Source organism: Mytilus trossulus, chromosome 8 (genome assembly GCF_036588685.1).
Source record: "Mytilus trossulus isolate FHL-02 chromosome 8, PNRI_Mtr1.1.1.hap1, whole genome shotgun sequence".
Classification (NCBI taxonomy): Eukaryota; Metazoa; Mollusca; class Bivalvia; order Mytilida; family Mytilidae; genus Mytilus; species Mytilus trossulus.
In genome coordinates this window covers 51,467,164-51,493,874 of record NC_086380.1, presented here as the reverse complement: position 1 = coordinate 51,493,874, position 26,711 = coordinate 51,467,164, and the positions used below count along the sequence as shown (strand labels likewise).

The following is a 26,711-nucleotide window of genomic DNA, read 5'->3' as shown; positions in this document are numbered from 1 at the left end:
TAAAGAATTTGTTTCAAATATTGCTTCTAAGCCTTCTTCTGCTTGAATACCAGGTAAGAATACCGAATAATGTTTATTGATTACATGTGTATTTTAAAAGTTTTTAAGGTATTAATTAAATATAAAAAACTATTTTTCAGGTCATTATCTGTATCAAGCATTTCTATACAAATCCTTGACTGTGTCAAAAAAGTATCACACATACAAAATTGACAATTTTCAAATGTTGTACAAGTTAAAACCATTTTAAGCAATATTTTGTACACGTTATAACATGTATAAGGTACTTTTGTACATGTTATAACTTGTATTTTTGCATTGTACAAATTATAACATGTACACAATTTTTGCACATGTTATAACCTGTACAAAATTGCAACTTGTACATGACATATACATTGCTAATGAAAGGTACCTCTCGTCTGTCCAAACAAGATAACATTTTTAATGGTCAAAAGATCACAAAAAATTTATGTGTATTTATTATAAAATAAAGGCACTTCTTCGTTGGTCAGATCCAGTTAACATAGTCAATGGTCAAAACAATCATAATAAATCTACATGTCTGTTGAATCCTAACGGTTGTCCATATGATACTTTTTGTCCTGTCTGAACTTTGAATTCAAAATTTCTTGGAGCTTCAAAAATAAGTACAATTGTTGACCCGAGATTAAATTCTCCAAACATGTCTCCTTTCTGGAATGATTTTCCCATCTCTGTTCCCTCGATTATATAGGCATCACGGACATTGTTTCTATCTCCGTGATCTCTGTGGTTCGTTGTAAGCTCCTAGAAAATAATTACATGGAATATTGAAGAATTGAATGTCAGTATTGTGTAAGAATGTTTGTGTGTGATTACATTCTGATGTCAAAACATACTGATAGTTGTTTATTTCTGTGTCATTTGGTCTCTTATTGAGAGTTGTCTCATTGGCAATTTTACCAAATCTATTTTTTTTTTATATACCGTAATTCATCTTACTGTAAATTTAGTTTTAGCAAAATCTTATAAGATTGAGAAGAAAATTAAATGAGGGAAATAATTTACATTCTAATTACATATTTTTAATCCAGCATATCATGAACATCTTGAAAAATAATATATGTATTGTACCATGATGAACATTTACAATTATTTCAGGAAACTTGACTTCCTGTAAGTAACTGCTTATCTCTTCAAAAGGGCATAATTACTAGATTCTGGTTGCATAAAGATATTTTTTATATATGGATTATATCTACTTCCAGAAATTAAGAAAATATGGGCCGCCATATTCTGTAGGTGTTTGTCCCAAGTCGGGAGCCTATAATTCAGTGGTTGTCACTTGTTGCTGGTAACATATTTGTTTTTTGTGTCAATAGTTTGTATATAAATACAACAAGTCGTTTTCTCATTTGAATTGCTTTACACTTTTCATTTCAAACCCTTTTATAACTGTCTATGCGGTATGGGCTATGCATGCACAAGGTGATGGCTGTACAGTGATAGTTGTTATATCTGTGCCTTTTGATCTATTGTGGAGATTTGTCTTATTGGCAATCATATCCCATATTTTTTTTTAAATCATGTACATGTACTAGTTTCCATCTACAAAATAGATATAGATGATTGTCTCCCCTTTTTGTGATACAGACGGAACAGTGATCATATTTTGTTATGTAGCAAGAAAGCTGCTCAACATGTACAGTATTTGTCATTTGTTCATGTAATTTATACGTGTTTTTCGTTTCTTGTTTTTTTATATAGATTAGACCATTGGTTTTCCTGTTTGAATGGTTTTACACCAGTAATTTTGGAGCCCTTTATAGCTTGTTGTTTGATGTGAGCCAAGGCTCTGTGTTGAAGGCCGTACATTGACCTATAATTGTTTACTTTTTTAAAAGTTGTTATTTGGATGAAGAGTTGTCTCATTGGCACTCACACGACATCTTCCTATATCTATGAAAGAAATCAACTGAGTTCCAGATAACAAAATTAGACTGCATTTCCAATGATAGCTTGAAAACCTGAACTATTTGAGTTATCTCATATATAATGCAACAATATTTGACACAGCAAAGGTTTCTGACACAGAATGACTGTACATGGTATATTAGAACTTTAAAATTTTGATTTTAACCTATTATGATCCAATATATCCAAAATATAAATACATCAAAGAACCCCAAGAAACATTCTTAATGAAATGAAACAAAAAAAGATTAATTTTGGACTTTTGAACATATTGTTTACCAATTTGAAAACAAGGCACAAAATTAAAAGTCTAAAAACATGGTAAGAATCAGCATATCAACTGATTAGAGAAGCCCGAGTTTCAATTTTTGATGAAATCAAATTTTTGCTTTTTGGACCTTAATGTGGACCAATTTGAAAACTGGGCCCAAAATTCAAAACAGAATAAACAGTAAGATTCAGCATATGAATGAACCCCCGTATAAATTGTAATTTTGATTAAAAATTTGGACCCTATAGACCTCAATGTGGACAGCAACCCAACACAAATGACCAAAAGATGTCAGAGGGTAACAAACAGTTTTCAACAATAAACAGGTGTCCAACAGGAATGCTCTATTATCTTAGTAGACCTTGCAATAACCTTCGATTTATAGCTATGGTTTTTAGTTCTTTTCACTCCCAACCAATTTGACTTTGCAATGACCTTTGGTTTTTAGCTATGGTATTCAGTTCTTTCCGTCCCCACCCATTCTTAAACTGAAATCAGATAATAATCCTTACTCCTTAAGAGGTGTCACTCAAGGTAATCTGATAGTTCCTAAGCCAAAAGCTGAACTATTTAAGAAATCCTTTGCTTATTCTGGATCAGTATTATGGAATGGACTACCACACAAAATGCGTAAAATTCAAAACACTTTTACTTTTAAGCAAAGTATCAAGAAGTACCTAACACAACCCTGATAAGAAATGTTTGCTACAATGTATTTGTATATTTTTTATTTTCATTTGATTTTTTGGTTTCATGTTTACATCTTAAACAGCACTGTATCTTATATATGTTAATAACAATACATTGAACTACATGACTGTAAATTAACTATGTGTAAATATGTGATTAGTTTATTGTAACTAACTAAGTTTACCCTCTTTAAATAAAGAATTTATTATTATATTATTAATCAAGCCTTGACCTTAGTTTACATACCTCATCACAATATATTCTAATTGATCCTACATTAGTTGCTCCGACAGCAGTATAGCTGAAAAATCCATGTTTCCATGTCCCTGCATAAACAACTCTCTCATTAAAATTAAACAGGCCTTCAATCCATCTGGCTATACCTGGACTTACACTTAGTAGATCTCCTGGAAATAATAATAAATATACATTATTAGGTATAATTAGTTCATGATGAATTCCATAATAAGTTATAACTTAGTGGCATTTTTGTAGATCTTATCAAAATAAGAAGAGTGGTATGGTTGTCAATATGAAATCTCTTCGTTAAAAACTTAATGAAAGATGTAAATTCACAATAAATGTTTATCATTGAATAATAATGAATCTAAGGTTGGCCTATAACAGCCAAACCTGGTCAAATGAACCCTGATTATTAGTTTAGAATTGCCCTTGGATTAATATTTACTCCTATTTTATGAATTTTCAGCAGAAACTAAGATAACCATCTATTAAATAACACTGTATAAATATACATGATAAGGCAAAAAAAGATTGTGAATTGTGCATGTTTTTTTTGGTACATTGAACCATGTATTGATGTGTGAAGATTTGAAAAAAAATTGTAAACTTGAATGCAGTCATTGACAAAGCTGTGATAATCAAATACATGAAATACTGAAGTAAATGCAAGTTTTCCTAAATCCATGAAAATAGATACCAAGGACAATCTTAAGGGAATACACAGTACTTTTAGATCTTTAAACAAATTCTCTTTTTATTATAATTTCTGCAACAAAAAATTATCTTTTAAGTGCCAATATGGAGGCAATTGAGCAGGGTTTCCCCTGGGTCAATTATTTTTTTCACCACCTCTTTCGCCAAAACAATATATTTTTCGCCACTTTATTATTTTTTTCGCCAAGTAACACAATATATTTTTCTTTTAAAATTTTCCTTTTTTTCAGCCCCCCCCCCCCCCTAAATAAGAAGTGGTTTTTACAACAGAAAGAAGCATCTTATCACTTGAAATTGATCTCTCGTGTAAGGTTTAGTCATTACATTTAAGGGTTACTCTCATGCCAACCTTTTGAATATATTTCTTCATAACGACAGTTTTCTTTTCTAGACCATCGTAAATAAGTAAAACTTTATGCTTGAAACACGTGTGTCACTGAAACGACTTTGGAGTACCCACTCAAATCAATGACCTATATGAAAGTTATGATAAAGTTTTAAATCAGAGACCTTTCTTGCTTTTGAACATTTTCCGTCATTACAACAATTTTCTTTTCTGGACTATCATTAAAAGAAGGAGAGGCAGCGTAAAAATTTTGCTTCAAACACGTGCGTCGCAATGTGGTTAATAGTTCCCTTTTGTGACATGTGACAGAAGCCATTTAATCATATCATTTTGTCATATTATAACAATCAACACCTTTATTAATTAGTCCTTTGATGTCGATAGCTATAAGTGCAATCAGCTGATTATTGATTTTCTGTCAAAATCTTAACGAGTTCAAGGTGAATTCCGAGTATTGTCTAATTTTTCAATTTTTTTGAATTTTTTATGTTTTTTACAAATGGTCAAAGTAAATATTTTGTCAAAATTTTATGAAAATTAAACAAGCTAAATTTGTTTTATCCAAATTATATGGTACTACCTTAAATTTGTCAATAATATCAAGGCAATGAGGGGTCAATTGAAGTTCACTTTCAAGCCGACTTATTTGTAGATTTTACTGGTCTCCGGTTTCTAATTATTAAACTGTTAGCTATCAAATAGATGCCAAATGATAACAAAAGCTCATGGCTAATCATACCACTCCTACTTATTTTTGAAACATTATGGAATGGTATTTCAGAGTATAACCTTTTTTACAGTTAAGGAATGACTGTAATATATTTGTTCTATCTATGAAGAAATAACATCAAAAATGTGGTGCACACTAAATTACATGGCTAGCGGATTATTTTAAAATGTGCAATACAATTTTGATGTTATTTCAAAAACACATAAAGAATTACTACAGTCATTCCTTATAATTTAATTCTTAAATCCATTTAAAGTCTAGGTAATTCATGAAAAACCTTGATGACGTCAGGGTCACATGAAAAAATTAAGTCTATGAGCTGATAGACAAAATATTGTCAGCAAATCAGAATGCGTGTTACATCCAAAATTAAATGATTTTTAGATGTACTGTTATCTTACCTGGAAAATGTCTCCTATAACTTATTTTCCAATCGGAGGCTGAATGAAACCTGTAGCCAATCAAAAGGTGTGTTACATTCAAAATTAAATGATTTTTAGATATACTGTTATCTTACCTGGAAAATGTCTCCTATAACTTATTTTCCAATCGGAGGCTGAATGAAACCTGTGATAATCTCCAGGGGCTAGATATACAACACAATGGTAAAGTTCATGTCCAGGTTTAAGTTTCAGTTTCTGATGGTATTCTTCATCAGATAAATTATTTACATCGTCAATATCTCCTCTCCAGGTTAAAGGTCCTAGGAATCCTTTTAAAGAATATGTCACACCTTTAACTTGTTCTAATATTCCATTTTTACATATCCCATAATGCAGTATTCTTCCGTCAGCAGGACTTGTCTGAAATATTATAAAGGAAAAACAATAAAGAAATAATTATAGCACAAATTTGGTAATATTGCTAACCGTGACAGTCCTATACACACCATACTGTTTTGGTGGTTCAAATTTACCCACATTTGATAATATTAGTAAAATTATATAATTCAATGATAATTTTTTTCAAATCCGATTTTCACCTCTATGTTATTTTATTGCCTTATGAAGCTTACACAAAGCATTAAAACGCCTGGTATTTACATTTGATTTTTCGTCTACTGAACATACTTATGAAGTAACCTTGTTTTGTTGCCATGCAAAGACGTTTAAACAGCATTTTCGCAAAATTTTTGTTTTATGAAAATTTACCATGAAAAAATATAAAAATAAATGGACTGATGAGTTTATTTTGCTGTAGAATAGAGATAACGATATTGAATCTGAATTTTGACCTACGTTAACTGTGGGTTTGGATGTCGAAAATTGTGAATACCTTTGGTTGTATAATTAAGTTGGATATAACACGAAAAAGCCAGTTTTGTGTATTAATGCGCTTGCGCTAAAAGTAGATATACTGTCACAGTGATTTTATTGGTTGAAGATAAAAGGTCGTGATATTAGATTCTTCTATAAGCAAGAATTGTCTTTAATATAATTAAAAAAAAAATATGAACAAATTCATATTAATATGCAAATAAGTATATGTCGTATGATTGCAATTTGATAACCATTCAATAAAGACTTATCCTTTTATTGGTGATAGGTCAAGTCAATACACTATTATAGTTTATGTATATTGAAAGGATTGGTAAGTTTACCTGCACAGAGTGTTTCTAAATTTCCAGCCGCAGTAAACAACATCACTGTGAATTTAAGATTTTTGCTTTACCCTTTTCACAGTTACAGCCAAACTTACAATATTTCCCTTATTTTTATATTGTAATTTCTTATTTATACCATATCCTGATATACATGAAGTATTCCATTTTGATTTAATTCTAGATTAATATAGATAAGACCACTGGTTTTCTCATTTGAATGGTTTTACATTGGTAAATTTAGGGTTCTTTATAGCTTTCTGTTCGAGGTGCAGGCGCGGATCCAGAGGAGGGGGGGGGTTCCAGGGGTTGGAACCCTCCTTTTTTTGCATCAATGCATTTGAATGGGGACATGTAATTGGAACCCCCCCTCCTCCCTTTGTCCTGGGTTAGGAACCCCCCCTTTATAAAATGGCTGGATCCGCCCCTGGGGTGAGCCATTGCTCTGTGTTGTAGGCTATACCTTGACCTATAATGGTTTACTTTTATAATTTGTGACTTAGATAAAGAGTTTTCTCATTGGCACTCATACCACATCTTCCTATATCTATTGTTTAATGTTCTTTTTTCTGATAGAAGTGTCTGTTAAACAAAGTAAACCCCATTGATAATTTTTACCAGTTTTCTACAATGGTTTAACAAACCCAGATGACCTTATGCTGTAATGAAAACCAAATATAAACCTTTCTCTGTTTTCTCTCTCAATACACATATTAGGTTACATACTTGGGTTTATATCTTATATAAAACTGAAATCTTAACTTTTTCATGTTTTTTTATGGAAAATCAATTAAAGACATATCATATCATAGTAGGGACGACATCAAAAGATCGATGTAGGATAAAAAACTGAAATCAAATAGTTTTGGGGAGGGTAAAAATTCTACAAGTTTTGTATATCTAAAATCGATCATTTGAAGATGACCTTATGCTGTAATGAAAACCAAATATTATACCTTTCTATGTTTTCTCCCTGACTACACATATTAGGTTACATACTTGGGTTTAAATCTTATATAAAACTGAAATCTCAACTTTTTCATGTTTTCTATTGAAAATCAATTAAAGACATATATCATATTAGCTATATTGACATATACTTATATGTGTCATAAATTCAAAGTATAAGAACATGAGTAATATCTATTTAAGATGTTTTACAGTTAATGATATGGATAGGGGCAGTCCTCCTCAACAAAACCTTTGGTGAAATAAATAGGACTTTTTATGGAAATTAAAAATTTATATCATTTAGGGGTGGAAATTTGAACCATCCTCATAGTCGGGAGACCACCATTGTCGTCCCTTGATTTTCGTTGTTCACAAATATAGTCCCTAGTGTTGACAGTAGGTTACTTGCCATTAATTTTTATACCCCTTTCAAATTTATTTCTCCATGTTTAATGCCTCAAATTGCAAGGGTGGGGGGTGAGGTGGGGGGGGGGGGGGGGGGGGGGGGGTCCACAATTTTAAAGGAAAGTAGTGATTTGGTCCAGCTGAAAAAGGTTTAAAATTAGCACTTCGGAAGCTGTCAAAAGATGTCAAGACGCCCTAAACATAAAATTTTCCATATTTTGAGTTAGAGGCGATGAAGTTTTCTATAATTTTGATATAATTTGTCCCAAAAGTAGTACAACACACTGTAAAAGTTTCTTTGAAAAAGCGCGGGTGGGATTTTTTAAATTTTCATTTATGTTCTAAAAGAAATGCACTACGAAATAATTGTGGTCTAGCTAGCTCGTACCTCATAGTCCAGTCAAACTAAGTTTGAACCTCAAACTAGTTGCAACAGAATGATTTGTTCTAATCTATAGCATTAAGCCTTAAATATACACAGAAAAAGTGCCATAAATTCTAACTTAAGGAAAATTATAAATCAGCATTTTTAATTTCTTATGTAAATTAATATTGGAAAGGGAGATAACTTTGCAAAAATTTGTCTTTTTTTGTCAGTTTTTGGTTGATTTTATCATTCGACTATATTTCATAATCTTCTGCCTATAAAATATCCAAACGGATGTGTTATGGATACAATTTTTTTTTAGCACATTTTTTATTAAAGAAATTACAAATTTATGGCTTTGTTACCATTTTGAAAAAATAATGTGAGTATTTGGTATTGTTTATATCTGTAAATCATATTTGTTCATCAACTTCCTTGTTTAAAGAATCATGAAACCACAAAAAGACGAATAAAGGCGTAATAAGTTTTATTAAATTTGAGATTCTTTACCTTGAGATGCTGAAAAATCTAATAAATGGTCAACTAATGAATTACAAAATATAGGTTGTAACTTGATAAAAAATATGTAAACACCTTTGGAATTGTTTGTTATACTCTAAAGACGGTTAAAATATCAAGAATCCATACATTCTGTTGAATAGAAGCGGTAAAGTTTTAGTTTTTATATCAATTTCTATTTTTATTTCTGCCTTTTTTGCAGAGTTATCTCCCATATCAATGCAAATTTCAATAGAAATTTCAAAACAACAATTTTTTAGTTTTCCTCAAGTTATATTTTAAGGGACTTTTTTTCTGTGTATATTTGGGGTATAACCCTAAAGATTAAAACTTCAAAATCCTCTGTTGCAATTACTTCAAGGTTAGGGTCAAATTTATGCTAGATTGACTGGACTAGCTATCAGATGTATAATAATTTACTATTTATATAAATATAACAGCTAAACAATATAAATTAAAAATTTCATTGACAACTCTAAAATGAGCTAACAGGTTTTTCCAAATTTTAAGGTAGATAAAGTTTATTGTATGGAAGATTTTTACCCTTAATATTACTTTTTCTCTAATTGCTATAGTTTTCTAGACATTAGTTAACAAGAGTGCACACAATCAAATATCTCACCTGCTTTACTGATCATTGGTTTAATGTCGAAAGTGTAAAAGATGAAGGTTTACTATTTAAGTATCACAAAAACTTAACTAGATCCATAACAATGAGGTCAAGGTCAGATAAATCCTGTCAGACAGACAGTTTCACCTTACTTTTTTCCATACACCAAATATAGTTGACCTAGCTATTGCAATAACTTATCCATGGTAATTGGAAAACAGAACTAAACATAAAAATTAACATTGAACAATGAACCATAAAAATGAGGTCAAGGTCAGACGAAACCTGCCAGGTTGACATGGTATCCTTACAATCATTCTATATACAACAACTTATTCGTTCATGTACCTAAGGAATGACATCAAAAGTTCAATGAAGGATAAAAAACTGAAATCATATAGTTTTTTCATTGACCCCCCTACCCCCCTCTTAACTCAATTTGGGAAAGAAATGATTGACCAATAAGGATATATGTAAAATCGATGTCAATTTATACAAAACTTGCAGCAATTTGACCCCCCCCCACAGCCCCACCCCAAACTATATGAATTAAGTTTTTATCCTTCATTGATATTTTTATGTCGTCCCTAATCATCTAACTTAAATAGCCTTGAACACTGATCCATGAAATGAGGTCAAGGTCAAGTGAACCTTATCTGATGGACATGTAGATGTTGCAATGAATTAAACAATTCAATGATTTAAAACATAAATCCTTACCAGGTCATGATCAGCATTAACAGTTCTCACTCCTGGTTTTAATGTTCTTCGGAAAAATTCACCTAAATTTTTATAATTTCTTAGATCTGGGTCAGCAGCCTCATTTAATTTACAGTCAAACATCCATACATACAGTCCAATGAGGGGTCTTCTCAAAACAACAGGTAATTCTAAATTGTTAATTGTTCCCCATGCTCTAGACATCACTTTTAAAGGCATTTTTCTGTACAGGGTCACCTGAAATGAAAACACATTGCTTGTATCATTGATATTAAATACATAAATAGGATTAAGATGGTCTGCATATTGTCTAAAAATCATTAGAGAAACGGATTTCAATTGTCTTTTTACATAAATAAGGCTGTTAGTTTTCTCGTTTGAATTATTTACATTGTTATTTTCAGAGACTTTTATAGCTGACTATGCAGTATGGGCTTTGCTCATTGTTGAAGGCCGTACGGTGACCTATAATTGTTAATGTCTGTGTCATTCTGGTCTTTTGTGGATAGTTTTCTCATTGGCAATCATACCACACCTTCTTTTTTATATGGTGGTTTTATTTCAATTGTCTTTGGTGGTATTTATTTCAGTTGTCTTTTGTGGCATTTCTTTCAGTTGTCTCTTGTGGTATTTCTTTCAGTTTTCTTTGGTGGCATTTTTTTCATTGGTCTCTGTTGGCATTTATTTCAGTTATCTCTGGTGGTATTTATTTCAGTTGTCCCTGGTGGCATTTTTTTCAGTTGTCTCTGGTGGCATTTATTTTAGTTGTCTCTGGTGGCATGTGTCTCAATTGTTTCAGGTGGTACTTATTTCAGTTGTCTATGTTGTTATTTATTTCAGTTCTATGGTGGTATTTCCTACAGTTGTCTATGATGGAGTTTCTTTCAGTTGTCTCTGGTAGAATGTGTCTCTACTGTTTAAGGTGGTATTATTTCAATTGTCTCTGGTGATATTTATTTCAGTTGTCTCTGGAGGCATTTCAAAAATTTAGATTTTTAAAGTTTTCTCTACACCAAGGTTTAATTTTTACATGCACAGGTGCACATGAATAAAAATGTGGTTTTTATCTCACACAATTATATGTTTGAAGCTTGTTGTCAATTAAAGACTTGTTAAAGGTTAATAGATTTATATAGAGGGACAAATAATTCAAGGAGAATAAGTCTTTAAGTATCATAAGACTACGGTAATCAATCATTAAAATAAGATAAGAAAGACAGTGCAGTAAGATGTACTTGGTCTTGAGGGACCAAGGCTCAAGGAAAGTAAGTCTTTAATGTTAATAGTAAATAATTCAAAGTAGATAAGTAAGACAGTACAGTAAGATGTACTTTAATATCAGACTTTTATATCCGGTTCTGAAGGACCCACATTATAACATGTGCTCTTAGTTCTTATCAGATTAGATGACCTTGAAGTTGAACCTTCAGTCCAATTCCCACAATAAGTCAGATTAACTCAACTGTTAAAGGATACCTTACTTGTCATAAGGAAATGTATTGCACTGTTTAAAACTAGAAAATATAGTATATTATATTATGGACCACTACCTTTTAAAGTCAAAGAGAGCTCTGACCATTTTATTATGGACCACTCATGATCAGCTAAAGTCAAAGAGAGTTCTAACCCTTTCATTAAGATGGATCTCTTATTTAAGCCAAAGAGAGTTCTGACCCTTTCATTAAGATGGACCTCTCATTTAAGCCAAAGAGAGTTCTGACCCTTTTATTATGTTGGGCCTCTCATTTAAGCCAAAGAGAGTACTGACCCTTTTATTATGATGGACCTCTCATTTAAGCAAAAGAGAGTTCTGACCCTGTTATTATGATGGACCTCTCATTTAAGCCAAAGAGAGTTCTGACCCTTTCATTAAGATGGACCTCTCATTTAAGCCAAAGAGAGTGCTGACCCTTTTATTATGATGGACCTCTCATTTAAGCCAAAGAGAGTTCTGACCCTTTTATTATGATGGACCTCTCATGTAAGCCAAAGAGAGTTCTGACCCTTTCATTATGATGGACCTCTCATTTACATTTAAGCCAGAGAGAGTTCTGACCCTTTTATTATGATGGACATCTCATTTAAGCCAAAGAGAGTTCTGACCCTTTTATTATGATGGACCTCTCATTTAAGCCAGAGAGAGTTCTGACCCTTTTATTATGATGGACATCTCATTTAAGCCAAAGAGAGTTCTGACCCTTTTATTATGATGGACCTCTCATTTAAGCCAAAGAGAGTTCTGACCCTTTTATTATGATGGACCTCTCATTTAAGCCAAAGAGAGTTCTGACCCTTTTATTATGATGGACATCTCATTTAAGCCAAAGAGAGTTCTGACCCTTTCATTATGTTCCAACCACTCAGCTTAAGTTGAAGAGAGCTCTAACCTTTTATTATGGACCAATCAGCTTAAATCAAACACAAACTCTTTGATCATGGACCACTACACAAATTGACCAGATAAATCTTACCGTTTTATTCAGTTTTTTCTTATGTCTATAGGCTCTTTTCTTCTTGTGTTTTATAAAATCAGTATATAACATTAGTTCCTTTAATTCTTTGGATGGGATACCCCATCTTAGTCCATAAAACTTTATTTGACGAGGGTCCAGTTTAGATAAAGCATACCACAATCGTTTCCTTGAATAATGATACAGTTTCTTCAATAGTTTTTTAGACATGGCGTGTCGTCCAGAAATTAACAAAACCAGTAGAATTGTACTATAGAGTGTCACATATATTTGACTAAAGTCCTCTGATTGTGAGTCATCAGATTTTGTTGTTATTGTCGTTGACATGATTGTTTATTTTAATTATCACAATTATAGATATGTCTGTTTGTATATAAAAATCCAGATCAGTAATAGCCACAGATGTTCACATCAATAAATACCAGGCACTAGGATTAATTTTCTGCCATGTTACTATATGTATATACAGTATATATATATATATACTGAGTTTCTGACATGCATACAATTCTGAATTTCTAATAGAATGCAATCCTGAAATTCTGACAGAATACAATCCAAAGAATGTTTAACTAGAATAACTGATATTAATCATTATATAGGATTAATCATGCTAGCCGGCATGCAAAGAAATTTACAGAACATTATTTTAATATTTATAGATTTTCTATGTAAGTTGAAAGGTCAACTGAGTTGAAGGGTCATTATGGATGTCAGACCATATGTTTACAATGGATTAGGTTCACACTGTGTATGGATATTTGTAGAATCACTTTATATTTAAATACCAGTTATTTATTCACTATACTAGCATGATATCTGTACATGGACATTGCCTAAATTCATTTAAATAGAAAGTCATATCGTTAAAATTTAATTGATAAATTTCGTTCAATTTATATCTTATGTAGAGAGTCTAATATCCACTTTACAGATTCAACAGGCGTTGGTTCACTTTCGTTTGTAATTGAATTTTAATATATCTTAGTTTAACATACAGTTATCACAATCAAATAATCAAGTGTTTAAAATAACTGTATTATAATAATGTCATTAAGTATGCTACATTTATTATGATCAAAGGTTAAGATACATAATATCATGGTGTAAATCAAATGTATCCAGTTAAGTGGCGTCACAAGATAATATCATTTTCATCTTTTAATAATGGACCACAATTTGATAAATGCAGACTATAAAGTATGCTTTTAACACTTGAAGTAATAACTAAACTATTTATTTTATCCACTCATAGTCTACAAAAATGATGCAAACCTTTGATTTAAAAGATAATTTGAGGTAATTAACAGTGTTTTTTTTTTTATTCTAATAAAAACAAAATTATTAAATATTATTGAAGTTGCATAAAATAGTTCAAATAAGTCTATCAACAAAGGCAAATGAATCAGAAGTTCATCACTTTTATGACAAAAATGGCATAACATAAATATAAACAAATGAAAAACATTTAGTGGTTCATGTCTGTCATATCTATTTTTCATTAATTGTTTTGTTCTTAATTAGACTGTTAAAGTTTTTCTCAATTGAATGAATATATATTTTTCATGTCTGCATGAGTCTTTTGAAGCCTACTAGACAGTATGTTTTTCTCATTGTTAAAGGCAGTATGATATCTTATAATTGCTAACATCCACTTCATTTCAACTCCAATATATATAAAAAAAAAAAAAAAAAAAAAAATCATACAAAACTAAACTTTTTTTTACAAAAAAGCAATGCAATCATTAGGTCATTGTAAGTTGTTGAAAAAAAAAAAGATCCTTCCTTAATAAAATAAAATATTCAAAAGTAAAGAAGATCTTCAACTAGTTATGTCGTCCTGAACATGTATGAAATATTTGCCACTGGACATTCAGCAACCAACATTCAATCAATTAAACAAGTAATTATATAAAAAAAGATGTGGTATGATTGCCAATGAGACAACTATCCACAAAAGACCAAAATGCCACAAACATTAACAACTATAGGTCACTTTACGGCCTTCAACAATGAGCAATGTGCATACCGCATAGTCAGCTATAAAAGGCCCTGATAAGACAATGTAAAACAATTCAAACGAGAAAACTAACGGCCTTATTTATGTAAAAAAAAATGAACAAAAAACAAATATGTAACACATGTCTTTATTTACTTCATCTTTGATTTTTTGTCAAGGATAAAATTTGAACAGACAATAATAATTTGGACAAGTTGTTTTCCCTTTTTGACAGGTATTATGTCATGGCCATTTCCCTAATGAGCAAGTTTTAAAAAAAAATTAACCCTGTGTGTACACGTTGAAAAAATATTATGCATAAATCACCACACTATCAATATTAACTGGCTTTGTATTGAGTTTAAGTATTAGGTCTGAGTGAGTATGGCCCTAGCTTTTGGCAACCCTGTATACACAACATATATTATCAAAAATGATGTCCTGTTTTAATATTCAAGACATGAGATCCGTGGTGAAGTGGTTAGTGCGTCGGACTACTAACACAAAGGTTCCTGGTTCGATTCCCGTCTGAGATGAAAATTTTAAAGGACTGAATTTTCGGCTCTCCCTTGACACAATTTGCAAGTATGGTCTTGGGGAAACAATGATAGTTCGTCAGAAAGGGACGATAAATGGCTGACCCGAGTTAAAATAGAGCCATATCTCTTGCACGTTAAAAACACCCTTGTAGATTTGGAAAAAGAGCAGGCTAATGCCACTACAAAAGGCAGCATTTGCACGCGAAGTTGAAAGGGATTGATATAAGTTGCAAAACTTGTTTCCCAATCCACTATAAATACAATGTAAATAGGTTTAAACTATATTTAAGAAAAATTGTGAATTTATGAAGGTATAAACTAAAACCAGACCAGTATTTACACCTAATCTCTCGGCCTTGAGTAGTTATACATTTATATATTTAACATTATAGATATAAAAATGTATTATTCAGAGCTAGCAAAATTTAAACTCATGCAAGCCATCTGTTACACAATACCATAATGAAGTCAAATTTACACAGCAAATAATGTCTGGTTTAAACACACATTATTTAAAAGCTAAAAACATACTATCTAAACATTTTAAAGTATTTATTAATGACTGTCAATAGTTTATCAACTTTCATTAGAGGTAATCAGAGCCATATATACTATTAAACTTAGAGATGTATATTGACATGATTAATACATGGGGAATACTAAAGAAAAATCTCAGTATGGGTCATATTTGTTTCAGGAAAGTGTGACAAAGCACTCACAAGAAAATGTAAAATAAAAAAGTTGAATAGGACAAATCCCATGCAAAAAAAGGAGTAAAAGGATGAAGAAAATTGATAAATGTAGATTGGGTAAAAGAGATTTGAAAAAAATAAATGGAATGTGTCCAGGAGACAAAGATGATCCCCCCCTTTTTGCAGCAAAAATGATACTACCCAAATCTGTACTTGATCTCAGTTTTGTGGTAATATTATAAGCATTGTGTATAATATTCATAACATTTGGTTGAGGCAAACTTAAGTTGGAGAACAGAAACAAAATATTCAAAAATGTTACATTTGTAAAGGGGCAATAACTCTAGAATTGTAAAAATGATGCCATTATACACAATGCTTATAACAACCCCAAAACACAGATCAAGTTCTAGAGTTTTGCCCCCTTACAATTGGAAAAATTGCTGAATTTTTCCATTCCATTCTCAATTTTATAGTCATGATATGTTTAGTATATCTACATATGACCTATAGTTGTTAACTTGACACTTGACCTCTGGTAGAGTCTCAGTTATCTCATTGGCTATCAGATCCACTTATGTCTATGTAAATTGTGTAGGTGGGAAATCATGCAAAGTTATGAAAAATGAGACACAAACATTAAGTTTGGTATGTATCAAGCTTTAAAACTTGAATCTCCAACTTTTGTAACCATGAAGTTTGTGTTTCTTAAAAAAGAAATACTAAAGAAAGTTCCAAAACCAAAAAAAGATACTTCTTTGAATACGGTAGAAACATCAAATTCAAAGTAGTAATTTAATGCGACATCAAAGGTAAAATGTAAAAACCTTGAACCCAAACACTTCATATTTTTGACAGTGTGAACAAAAAATAAATTAATTGAAAGTAACCTTAAAATTTCCCTATCATAAAAAAAATATCAAAAGAGACAGTTGATTGGAAGGATAATTTTTTTTTATCATTGGTTACTGGGCATTTGAAGAGACACAACAGTTGTCACTAAATGGGTGAAAGAACAGGGGTGGATCCAGCCATTTTAAAAAAGAGGGAGGGTTCCAAACCCAGGATAAAGGGGGGTTCCAACAATATGTCCCCATTCAAATAAAATATATAAATAATGGTATGAACAGGGCAAGTTTTCAAAGATAGACTTTAAATAGGGTGTGTTGTAAGAGCTACATATTATTATAGGAGGGGGTGTTTCAGTTTTCATAATAACACAGAAATTTTGGGTGCACTCAATGGTCTATCTTTATGTGTATTTAAGAGGAATAGATACATATTTATTAATCATAAAACTTAAGGGGGTAGACCTTGGTCCAGGGAGATAACTCTTTAATTCAGTGATGCGTTTGTAATAGTCAAGTTTTATTAATGTATTTTAAGCATTTACCTGAAACAGATTGAAAATAATCTATGTATTCTAGAAGCTTAGAACATATTTATGAAAATGGCTGACACAAACATACGGATGATTTTAAGAGTTATTTCCCTTAACCTAGGTCTACCACCTTAAAACCTCAATTGAGGAAAACAATGCATTTTACATATTGTTTTGCCTAGATGTCCTCAAATTTCAAACATTTTTTTTCTATTACTGGTTGATATAAAAACTTTAACATATATATAAACAACCTTGATCACTATCTAATGGAATAATTTAAGTTCCTTGCTTATAACATAACATTATCTACTAGGTATGAAATTCAATTATCAAACAATTCCATTACTTCATTCATGTGGAAGTAAAACCTTGACCCCATTATAAGACAGACTTTATCCTGACAATATAATTTTCCAATCATTTATAGTACAAACAGCTGTGACATAAGTGGTCTTTATTATCATACCTGTATTTAAAGTCTGCAGTAGTGGATCCAGGGTTGGGGAGTTCCTTGGGTTGGAACACCACCTTTTTTGTACGTTCAAGGCATTTAAAGGGGACATATGGTTGGAAACCCCTCCTTTATCCTGGGTTTGGACCCCCTTCCTTTATCCTTGGTTGGGACCCCCTTTTCAAAATGGTCTGGACATTTTAAAGCAATACAATCTTTCACTGAACATCTCATGTGTTTTTAAATTGGCATAAATTTCCCAGAGCCTTTGTTCAGGTGGCATGTAAATACCTGAGCCTTCGTTAAGTGGCATGTAATACTTTTGTTTAGGGTGAATGAAATACCATGAGCGAGCTGTTGTTTAGTGTGAATGAAATACCATGAGCAAGCTGTTGTTTAGGGTGAATGAGATACCATGAGCCAGCTATTGTTTAGGGTGAATGAAATACCATGAGTAAGCTGTTGTTTAGGGTGAATGAAATACCATGAGCAAGCTGTTGTTTAGGGTGAATGAAATACCATGAGCCAGCCACTCATCCTGGTCCTTTGTTAAATAAGCCAAAATAGACTGAACTTTTTTTAGGTTGCATGAACTACCCTGAGCCTTAATTGTAAACGGTTTTGGAGCTTATTGAGTTCTGATTAATTTCTACCTGTTTATTTGTAATAAACATTTAAAATAAAGTGACATTTCTTACCACCCCTTTGTTCAAGACAAGCAATTAAAATAAAGTGACATTACTAACCATAGAATTGTGGGCAACTTTTGGTTGGTCAACTGGTTGGAATTGGCAGTAGATATAATAAGATATTCCACCAAATGTTGTCGTTCCTATAGTAATCCATCTCAATTTAACCTTTGATTTTGACCTTTGAACTGTATGAACTTCTGACTGAGAAATCAGCAATGATTGCTGAATTTTACATTTTAAAAATTTTTTTATCACACCAGGATATAACCTGCAAAAAAGAAGAAAAGAATGACCAAACCCTAAATAAATACAATGAAAAGTTGATACTGCAAATAATTCAACCATGCATTGTAGAGAGAGAAAAAAAACATGTCAGAAACAAGAGTTTCATCATCATGACAAATTGATTATTGTCTCTGACCAATTAAAATGCCATATTAACTGTAATTCTATATTATTGAAGATGAACTTCATGTCATTTTAATATGCCAGCTATGCTGGCACTTATGGTAGAAGCATCGTTTTGGGACAAAGAACGATAACTCTTGCTAGACGACCCATCTGAAAAGTTTCGTCAGTCTCGTTAAATCTCGTACGATTATTTTTTTTAATGGCTGCCAAAATTCTCGTTTCAGCGCGATCTTGAAACTAGAGGCTCTAAAGAGCCTGTGTCGCTCACCTTGGTCTACGTGCATATTAAACAAAGGACACAAATGGATGCATGACAAAATTGTATTTTGGTGATGGTGATGTGTTTGAAGTTCTTACTTTACTGAACGATTTTGCTTCTTACAATTATATCTATCATGAACTTTGCCCATTAGTAACAGAGAACTATATTTGGTAAAAATTTACATAAATTTACCAAATTAATGAAAATTGTTAAAAATTGACTATAAAGGGCAATAACTCCTTAAGGGGTCAATTGACCATTGAGGTCATGTTGACTTATTTGTAGATCTTACTTTGCTGAACATTATTGCTGTTTACAGTTTATCGCTATCTATAATAGTATTCAAGATAACCAAAAACGGCAAAATTTCTTTAAAAATTACCAATTGGAGGGCAGCAACCCAACAACCAGTTGTCCAATTCATCTGAAAAATTCAGGGCAGATAGATATTGACTTGATTAACAATTTAACTTCTTGTCAGATTTGCTCTAGATGCTTTGGTTTCATAGTTATAAGCAAAAAACTGCATTTTACCCCTATGTTCTATTTTTAGCCGTGGCGGCCATCTTGGTTGAATGGCCAGGTCATCCGACACATTTTTCAAACTAGATACCCCAAAGATGATTGTGGCTAGTAGTTTCAGTGGAGATTTTGTAAAAGATTACTTAGATTTATGAAAAATGGTTAAAGATTGACTATAAAGGGCAATAACTCCTAAAGGGGTCAACTGACCATTTTGGTCATGTTGACTTATTTGTAGATCTTACTTTGCTGAACATTATTGCTGTTTACAATTTATCTCTATCTATAATAATATTCAAGATAATAACCAAAAACAGCAAAATTTCCTCAAAATTACCAATTCAGGGGCAGCAACCCAACAACCGATTGACCGATTCATCTGAAAATTTCAGGGCAGATAGTTCTTGACCTGATAAACATTTTCATCCCATGTCAGATTTCCTCAAAATGCTTTGGTTTTTGAGTTATAAGCCAAAAACTGCATTTTACCCCTATGTTCTATTTTTAGCGGTAGCGGCCATCTTGGTTGGTTGACCAGGTCACGCCACACATTTTTTAAACTAGATACCCCAAAGATGATTGTGACCAAGTTTGGATTAATTTGGCCAAGTAGTTTCAGAGGAGAAGATTTTTGTAAAAGATTACTTTAATTTACGAAAAATGGTTAAAAATTGACTATAAAGGGCAATAACTCCTAAATGGGTCAACTGACCATTTTGGTCATGTTGACTTATTTGTAGATCTTACTTTGCTGAACATTATTGCTGTTTACAGTTTATCTCTATCTATAATAATATTCAAGATAATAACCAAAAACAGCAAAATTTCCTCAAAATTACCAATTCAGGGGCAGCAACCCAACAACCGATTGACCGATTCATCTGAAAATTTTAGGGCAGATAGATCTTGACCTGATAAACATTTTTATCCCATGTCAGATTTCCTCAAAATGCTTTGGTTTTTGAGTTATAAGCCAAAAACTGCATTTTACCCCTTTGTTCTATTTTTAGCCGTGGCGGCCATCTTGTTTGGTTGACCAGGTCACGCCACACATTTTTTAAACTAGATACCCCAAAGATGATTGTGGCCAAGTTTGGATTAATTTGGCCAAGTAGTTTCAGAGGAGAAGATTTTTGTAAAAGATTACTTTAATTAACGAAAAATGGTTAAAAATTGACTATAAAGGGCAATAACTCCTAAACGGGTCAACTGACCATTTTGATCATGTTGACTTATTTGTAGATCTTACTTTGCTGAACATTATTGCTGTTTACAGTTTATCTCTAACTATAATAATATTCAAGATAATAACCAAAAACAGCAAAATTTCTTCAAAATTACCAATTCAGGGGCAGCAACCCAACAACCGATTGACCGATTCATCTGAAAATTTCAGGGCAGATAGATCTTGACCTGATAAACATTTTTACCCCATGTCAGATTTGCTCTAAATGCTTTGGTTTTTGAGTTATAAGCCAAAAACTGCATTTTACCCCTATGTTCTATTTTTAGCCGTGGCGGCCATCTTGGTTGGTTGACCGGGTCACGCCACACATTTTTTAAACTAGATACCCCAATGATGATTGTGGCCAAGTTTGGTTTGATTTGGCCCAGTAGTTTCAGAGGAGAAGATTTTTGTAAAAGTTAACGACGACGGACGACGACGACGACGGACGACGGACGACGACGGACGACGACGGACGACGGACGACGGACGCCAAGTGATGAGAAAAGCTCACTTGGCCCTTCGGGCCAGGTGAGCTAAAAACGGGACAGATCGGAATAATTTCGATGTTAATTACGTCATGAATTTTTATTTGTTTGCAAAAACAAGAATTAAGAAATTTTGGTAACTTTTGTAGTTTATTTAAATTTTATCGTACCACGGAAATTACCGAAGTTAGGACAACAACATCTGACGCCATGTTTCGTCTGCTACAACATTCCATTATCAGTGAGGTCAAAACAAATCACCTAAATAATAACAGGTACTGCATTTAAAAGTCACAAAATCATAGTAAACGATAACATATTTAGTGTAAAAGTTCCGTCCAGTCATGGGAACACAGTAAAAAACTCTGCAAGTAATACATTTCGGATTTTTTTTTATAATGGCCATGCGGCATGCGGGGTAGACTCCAGTGCACCGGTTGTGGTTGACCATGACTACTTAATTATGTTCACCTGCCACATAATTCCCCATACCAAAGAACAGTGATAATGACGTTGGTTATACTGTTGATCACGGTAAGTCATGAAACCCACAGACTAATTCAAAACTAATGATTACCCCCCCCCCCCCCCCATCCCCCATAATTCACAATGTGCAATTTGGGTACTCTCATGTTAGCAACTTCACAGCTACAAATTTATTTTCATAACTTCCTTTGGCAAACTCTCAACAAATCTTTTCACTGATTATGTCACATAGATCCCTTTAATAGATAAAGTCCCAGGAGATGGAAACTGTTTTGTTTTCTCTTTCTAAGTTCAATCATAAAAGGAGACTTGGAGACTTGAGTCTGAGTAGTACATTTAAGTACAAACTATATATTGTATGCTCTCATATTGTCCAAAATTGGATTTATGGGAAGATGGGAGTTAATTTCATAATATAACCCATGATAATACCATGACTTTGATAGGTATATACATGTACAGGGCATACATAACTTTGGAGATTATCATATTTGTGGGCTACATCCTTAAACATTCAAGCTGCAACAGTCACCTGTATATTTTATGCATCAGTTTAAACCTGATCAAAAAACATTTTCACTCTACCAAGTACTTTATCACTATATCACTATCAGGTTCACATTTGAACCTATTTAGCAATACACACTTATGGTTATATAACATTACAGTACCAAAACTGTACTCTGTCTCAGTAACTAAAATTGCACCTATTCAACAAAAAAAACTGGAAATCTTACAAGTTTTCTTTCACCATGTGAAGTTATCTAATTATCATCTTCTTAAAATGAGTAAATTAAATTTGTAACCAGCATCCTTTTCTTCAAAACATAAAGTTTGAGCATGGTATAATGTCAAATTTATTGAAATATTTGAAGAAATAAATTAATAAAACAAAATATTTGTTTAATTCCAGTTTTAAGGATTTGAAATAAAATGTAATGATGTATGAAATTTGGGTACTGACCTCATTACAGAATCATGGAATGTTTGGAGGTCAGTTGAAACCCATTTTTCTATGACTCTGGATCAACTCAAAATTAAATTGGTGACCGTGTAACTATATTGTAAACAAGGATAGTCTAAAAAATAAACTTTTGTCTGGTTCATAGAAAAAGTTGGTGAAAAAAACTCACAATATAGATGCAATTTGTGTACTTTCATTTTAGCAACTTCACAACAGAACTGCAAATTTATTTTCATGACCAAAACAAACAAAAAAGTACAAACTTAAAGGCAATAAAATGCTTTGCCATGCACAGCCTGATACGACCGCAGATGTATATTGAGCATATAAGGGAGTCGACATCAAAAGATCAATGAAGGATAAAAAACTGAATTCAAATAGTTTGGGGGTGGGGGGTTAAACTTGCTGCAAGTTTTGTTTAACCTACATTGATTTTACATATATCCATATGGGTCAATCAATTTTTACCAAATTAAGTTAAGAGGGGGGATGGGGGGGTCAGTAAATAAAACTATCTGAATTAAGTTTTTTATCCTACATTAAACTTTTGATGTTGTCCCTAAATAACACAATTTTTTTTGTCAGTTGAAATCAAACATATTTTAATTTTGGATCCTTTAAACTTCAATATGGACTAATTTGAAAACAGGTAGCAGGTAGACCCAAATATTTCTATTCAGCAGAAGTCTCTAACTACATATCTCCTTAATTTCATATGATAATAAGTCCTACAAAAATATTGAAAATGTGTACATTAAATTTTATTGTAGCTTCTCTCATGTGAAAGCAGTACCTTTTTGGTCACTATTTATGTGTTGCGTCTAAATAAGAATTGTAACACTTCATAGTGACCGAACAGGTTAAACAAATACTTCTGAAGAAACCGAAAAAGAAGACAACTTGAAACAGCACCAGCCATGCCAGTATACATGTATGTATGAATAAAAACTCAGATCAGAATAGCATGGACAATACAGGGGCGGATCCAGCAATTTTTAAAAAGGGGGGTTCCCAACACAGGACAAAGGGGGGAGGGGGGCCCATTCAAATGCATTGATTGGCCAAAAAAAGGGGGGTTCTGACCCCTGGAACCCCCCTTTCAATTTCAATACAATATGTTAGTTCTATGTCCTTGTGAATATATCTTGAGGAAAGTTATCAATAAATCTGCAGATAATGCAATTTTATCAAGAGTTTTGTACATTTTCTGTTATAATTTTCATACAATCAGTGAAGCATTTAAACAGGCTAAACTAAATTTTTATTGCTGAAAGTGTAAAACAATGACAAGTGTTTTATTTACCACTCATGTGTTTTTGTGAGAGAAAAAAATCTTGTGCAATATTTGGAATTAAAGAAATAAGATCCTTTTTGCCTCGCACTGGCGCATATCGATTGTAAATATATACTTACCAAATATATTTTCTTTATCTTGATACTGACAGAGACATTATCAAGAAGTACATATCATAGGAAAAATACACAAATTACAGATAAAATATTAAAAACACCCTATTTTAAGTGCATCTCCTGCCAAATCAGTATTTGTTGTATCTATATATATACTAGATAAGTATAATCAATGTAAATAAGGTAATTTTTGGAAGAAAATCCCAAAATAAAAAAATAAAATACCCCCAATAATAATGTACCATAACCCCAAAATCAATTCATCTTCCTTTTGTGTATTGAACCTCCTAGTGAAATTTCATGGAGATCCATTATCTTATACTCAAGTTATTGTCTTAAACCAAATGTGTCTTCTTGAAAACAACTATGACATGATTAAGCATTACTGGAAAGCAAATTTTTGACATGCTTGTATTTCCCATTTCCATTCTCAATTTTATTTTGCTGTCATATAAGAACTTGAAAAGTAAGCTACATCATGTACATATATGCAAGAAAGGACATAAAACCATATTGGGCCGTATTTTTTTTATTTTTAGTTTTACGAACCCTCCTACCCTAATTTTTGCCAAATAGGAAAAAAAATAAAAGTAAAAATATTTTTTTTTTTTTTTTTCTCCTCCGACCCAGTGTTTTTCATGCAAAAAAAGTTCATAACTGCATGAAAGAATCTAAATTTATGCTCTTGGTGATTTAGTAAGCTGTTGCACATTGATGTTCAATTCAAACTTTGTCAAGAAAAGAAAAAATAGTTGTTACACTAGTAGAAAATCTCCTGGTGAAATAAAAAAAAAAAATTTGATATTGACGGTTGGTATTAAAAAAAAAATCAGCAGCAGCAGTTTTTTTTTGTTTTTTTTTTCGTCCTCCTACCCATTGGTTTTGTCAAAAAATTTCGTAAAACTAAAAATATAATAACTATGGCCTAAAACCGACTCAGAATTTAATAGTACATGATATTTATGTAGAACTCACAAACTTGAGATGATCAGAAATACAAATGGTTTTTATTCGAGTCAGATTTTTATTACCGAAACCCTTCAGCGATATTAATTAAAATTATTTAGTTAAAATTTAACACTAGTATTAAGGTTTATCATAACAGTCAAATTGGCAAATATGACCTTAATAATAATTATCACCTAAAAAAATACTGTGTACAAACTGACATATGTGCGGTTTGGGAAGTTTTTATGTTTTTAGATATATAGAAGTTAAATTTATTTTGCATACCTGATAGATAAAATCATTTTTGGTAAAGATCTGGATTCAAAATATTTTTTTTGTCCTATGCTTGAACAGATTTTTTATTCATCAGTTTTGGAATCAGAATATTTTTTCAGGAAAAATAGCATAACCCCTCATGCCTTTTCAAGTTCTATGTTTGTTCCCTAAACATTTTCCATCTGAACTTTCTTTTAGACATAAACAATACGTTAATGTAGCCTTCAACATTCGTTCTGAACATGCATCAAATATTTGCCACTGGACGTTAAACAACAAACAACCATCAATACATAGGACATTGTCTTAGTATAAAGCTGGCATTTAAGGTAGCGCCTTCCTCATATTATGTCAATTATAGACAAATCACATGATACATGAATCTATACATTTTAATGAAGGTTTTAACCTACTACATGTACTATCAGATAGTGAAAAATTACTCTTTTTTTTCTTTCTTTCTTTCTTTATTTATATATAAGGAGAATGTTGCTACAGTAGTTGACAAAACATGCAAAACCATTTTTATGTGTAGACCCTAGGTGGTTGAGTGGACTAGCACATCAGGCACATTGAGAGGCGATTTGGTACCACAATATCTCAGTAGCATGAGTTTGAAATCTAGCCAGTGAAACAAAAAAATACAAATTTAATATTGTTGGGTTGATATTTACTTTAGATGAATTATATATACAATGTGTGTTCAGCCTGTATCACCATCACTGTTGGATAACATCTGTTGTAGATTTGTCACTGGTTCAGACAAACATTGTACATGTACTTGTATAAAAATACATATTTATATTGTATAGACACCTAACAATTGTACAAAACAACACTAATAACAAAAAGAAAGGAAACATGAAATGTAATGTACAGTGTCTCTACAAATATTTTGGATAACAGATTAAACATTCATCAGTATGATTATGATGTAAAATGAAACATATCAATCTATTCTGATTATACTATAAAAATCTTGAAATGTATACAATAAAACAGTTAAAACATGATATGACTCATTTTACATCATAATCATAATGCATAAGGATGAAGGATATCTGTGATCCGAAATATTTACCAGTTGTATAAAGAGGAATAACTCTAGTTTTATTTGTCTGGTAAAAAATCACTGGATCCACAATTGTAACAAACATATTTTATTAACCATACATTGTATAAGCCTTGTGTAGATGCCTTTTGGTGCTTCTTCGTTCGTTTGATGTTTTTACAGTGATATTAAGATAATAACACATTATTGACTGTTGTACCCCTATTTTTGACATTTTTACTCTTTGAGTATGTTTGTTTTGTTCATTCATCGTTGACAATGTAATGGAATATGATGTGACTGTCATAAAAGTGAGAG

At 31.9% G+C, this 26,711-nt stretch overlaps 1 protein-coding gene across 2 annotated transcripts; it reads right to left on the bottom strand.

The window, feature by feature from the left end:
* Positions 1-467: 467 nt before the first annotated feature.
* LOC134681107 (phosphatidylserine decarboxylase proenzyme, mitochondrial-like) lies at positions 468-18,606 on the bottom strand. Of its 2 annotated transcripts, none has more exons than XM_063540536.1 (5): positions 18,405-18,606; positions 10,123-10,359; positions 5,468-5,753; positions 3,164-3,324; positions 468-789 (listed from the first exon to the last, which is right to left on the bottom strand). In XM_063540536.1, exons 1-5 carry the CDS (start codon positions 18,405-18,407, stop codon positions 547-549), a joined length of 930 nt encoding a protein of 309 aa, XP_063396606.1. In that variant the 5' UTR covers positions 18,408-18,606; the 3' UTR covers positions 468-546. The 2 variants fall into 2 exon arrangements, with proteins under 2 accessions (XP_063396606.1, XP_063396605.1); XM_063540535.1 differs by lacking the exon at positions 18,405-18,606 and adding an exon at positions 12,594-13,235.
* Positions 18,607-26,711: the final 8,105 nt, after the last annotated feature.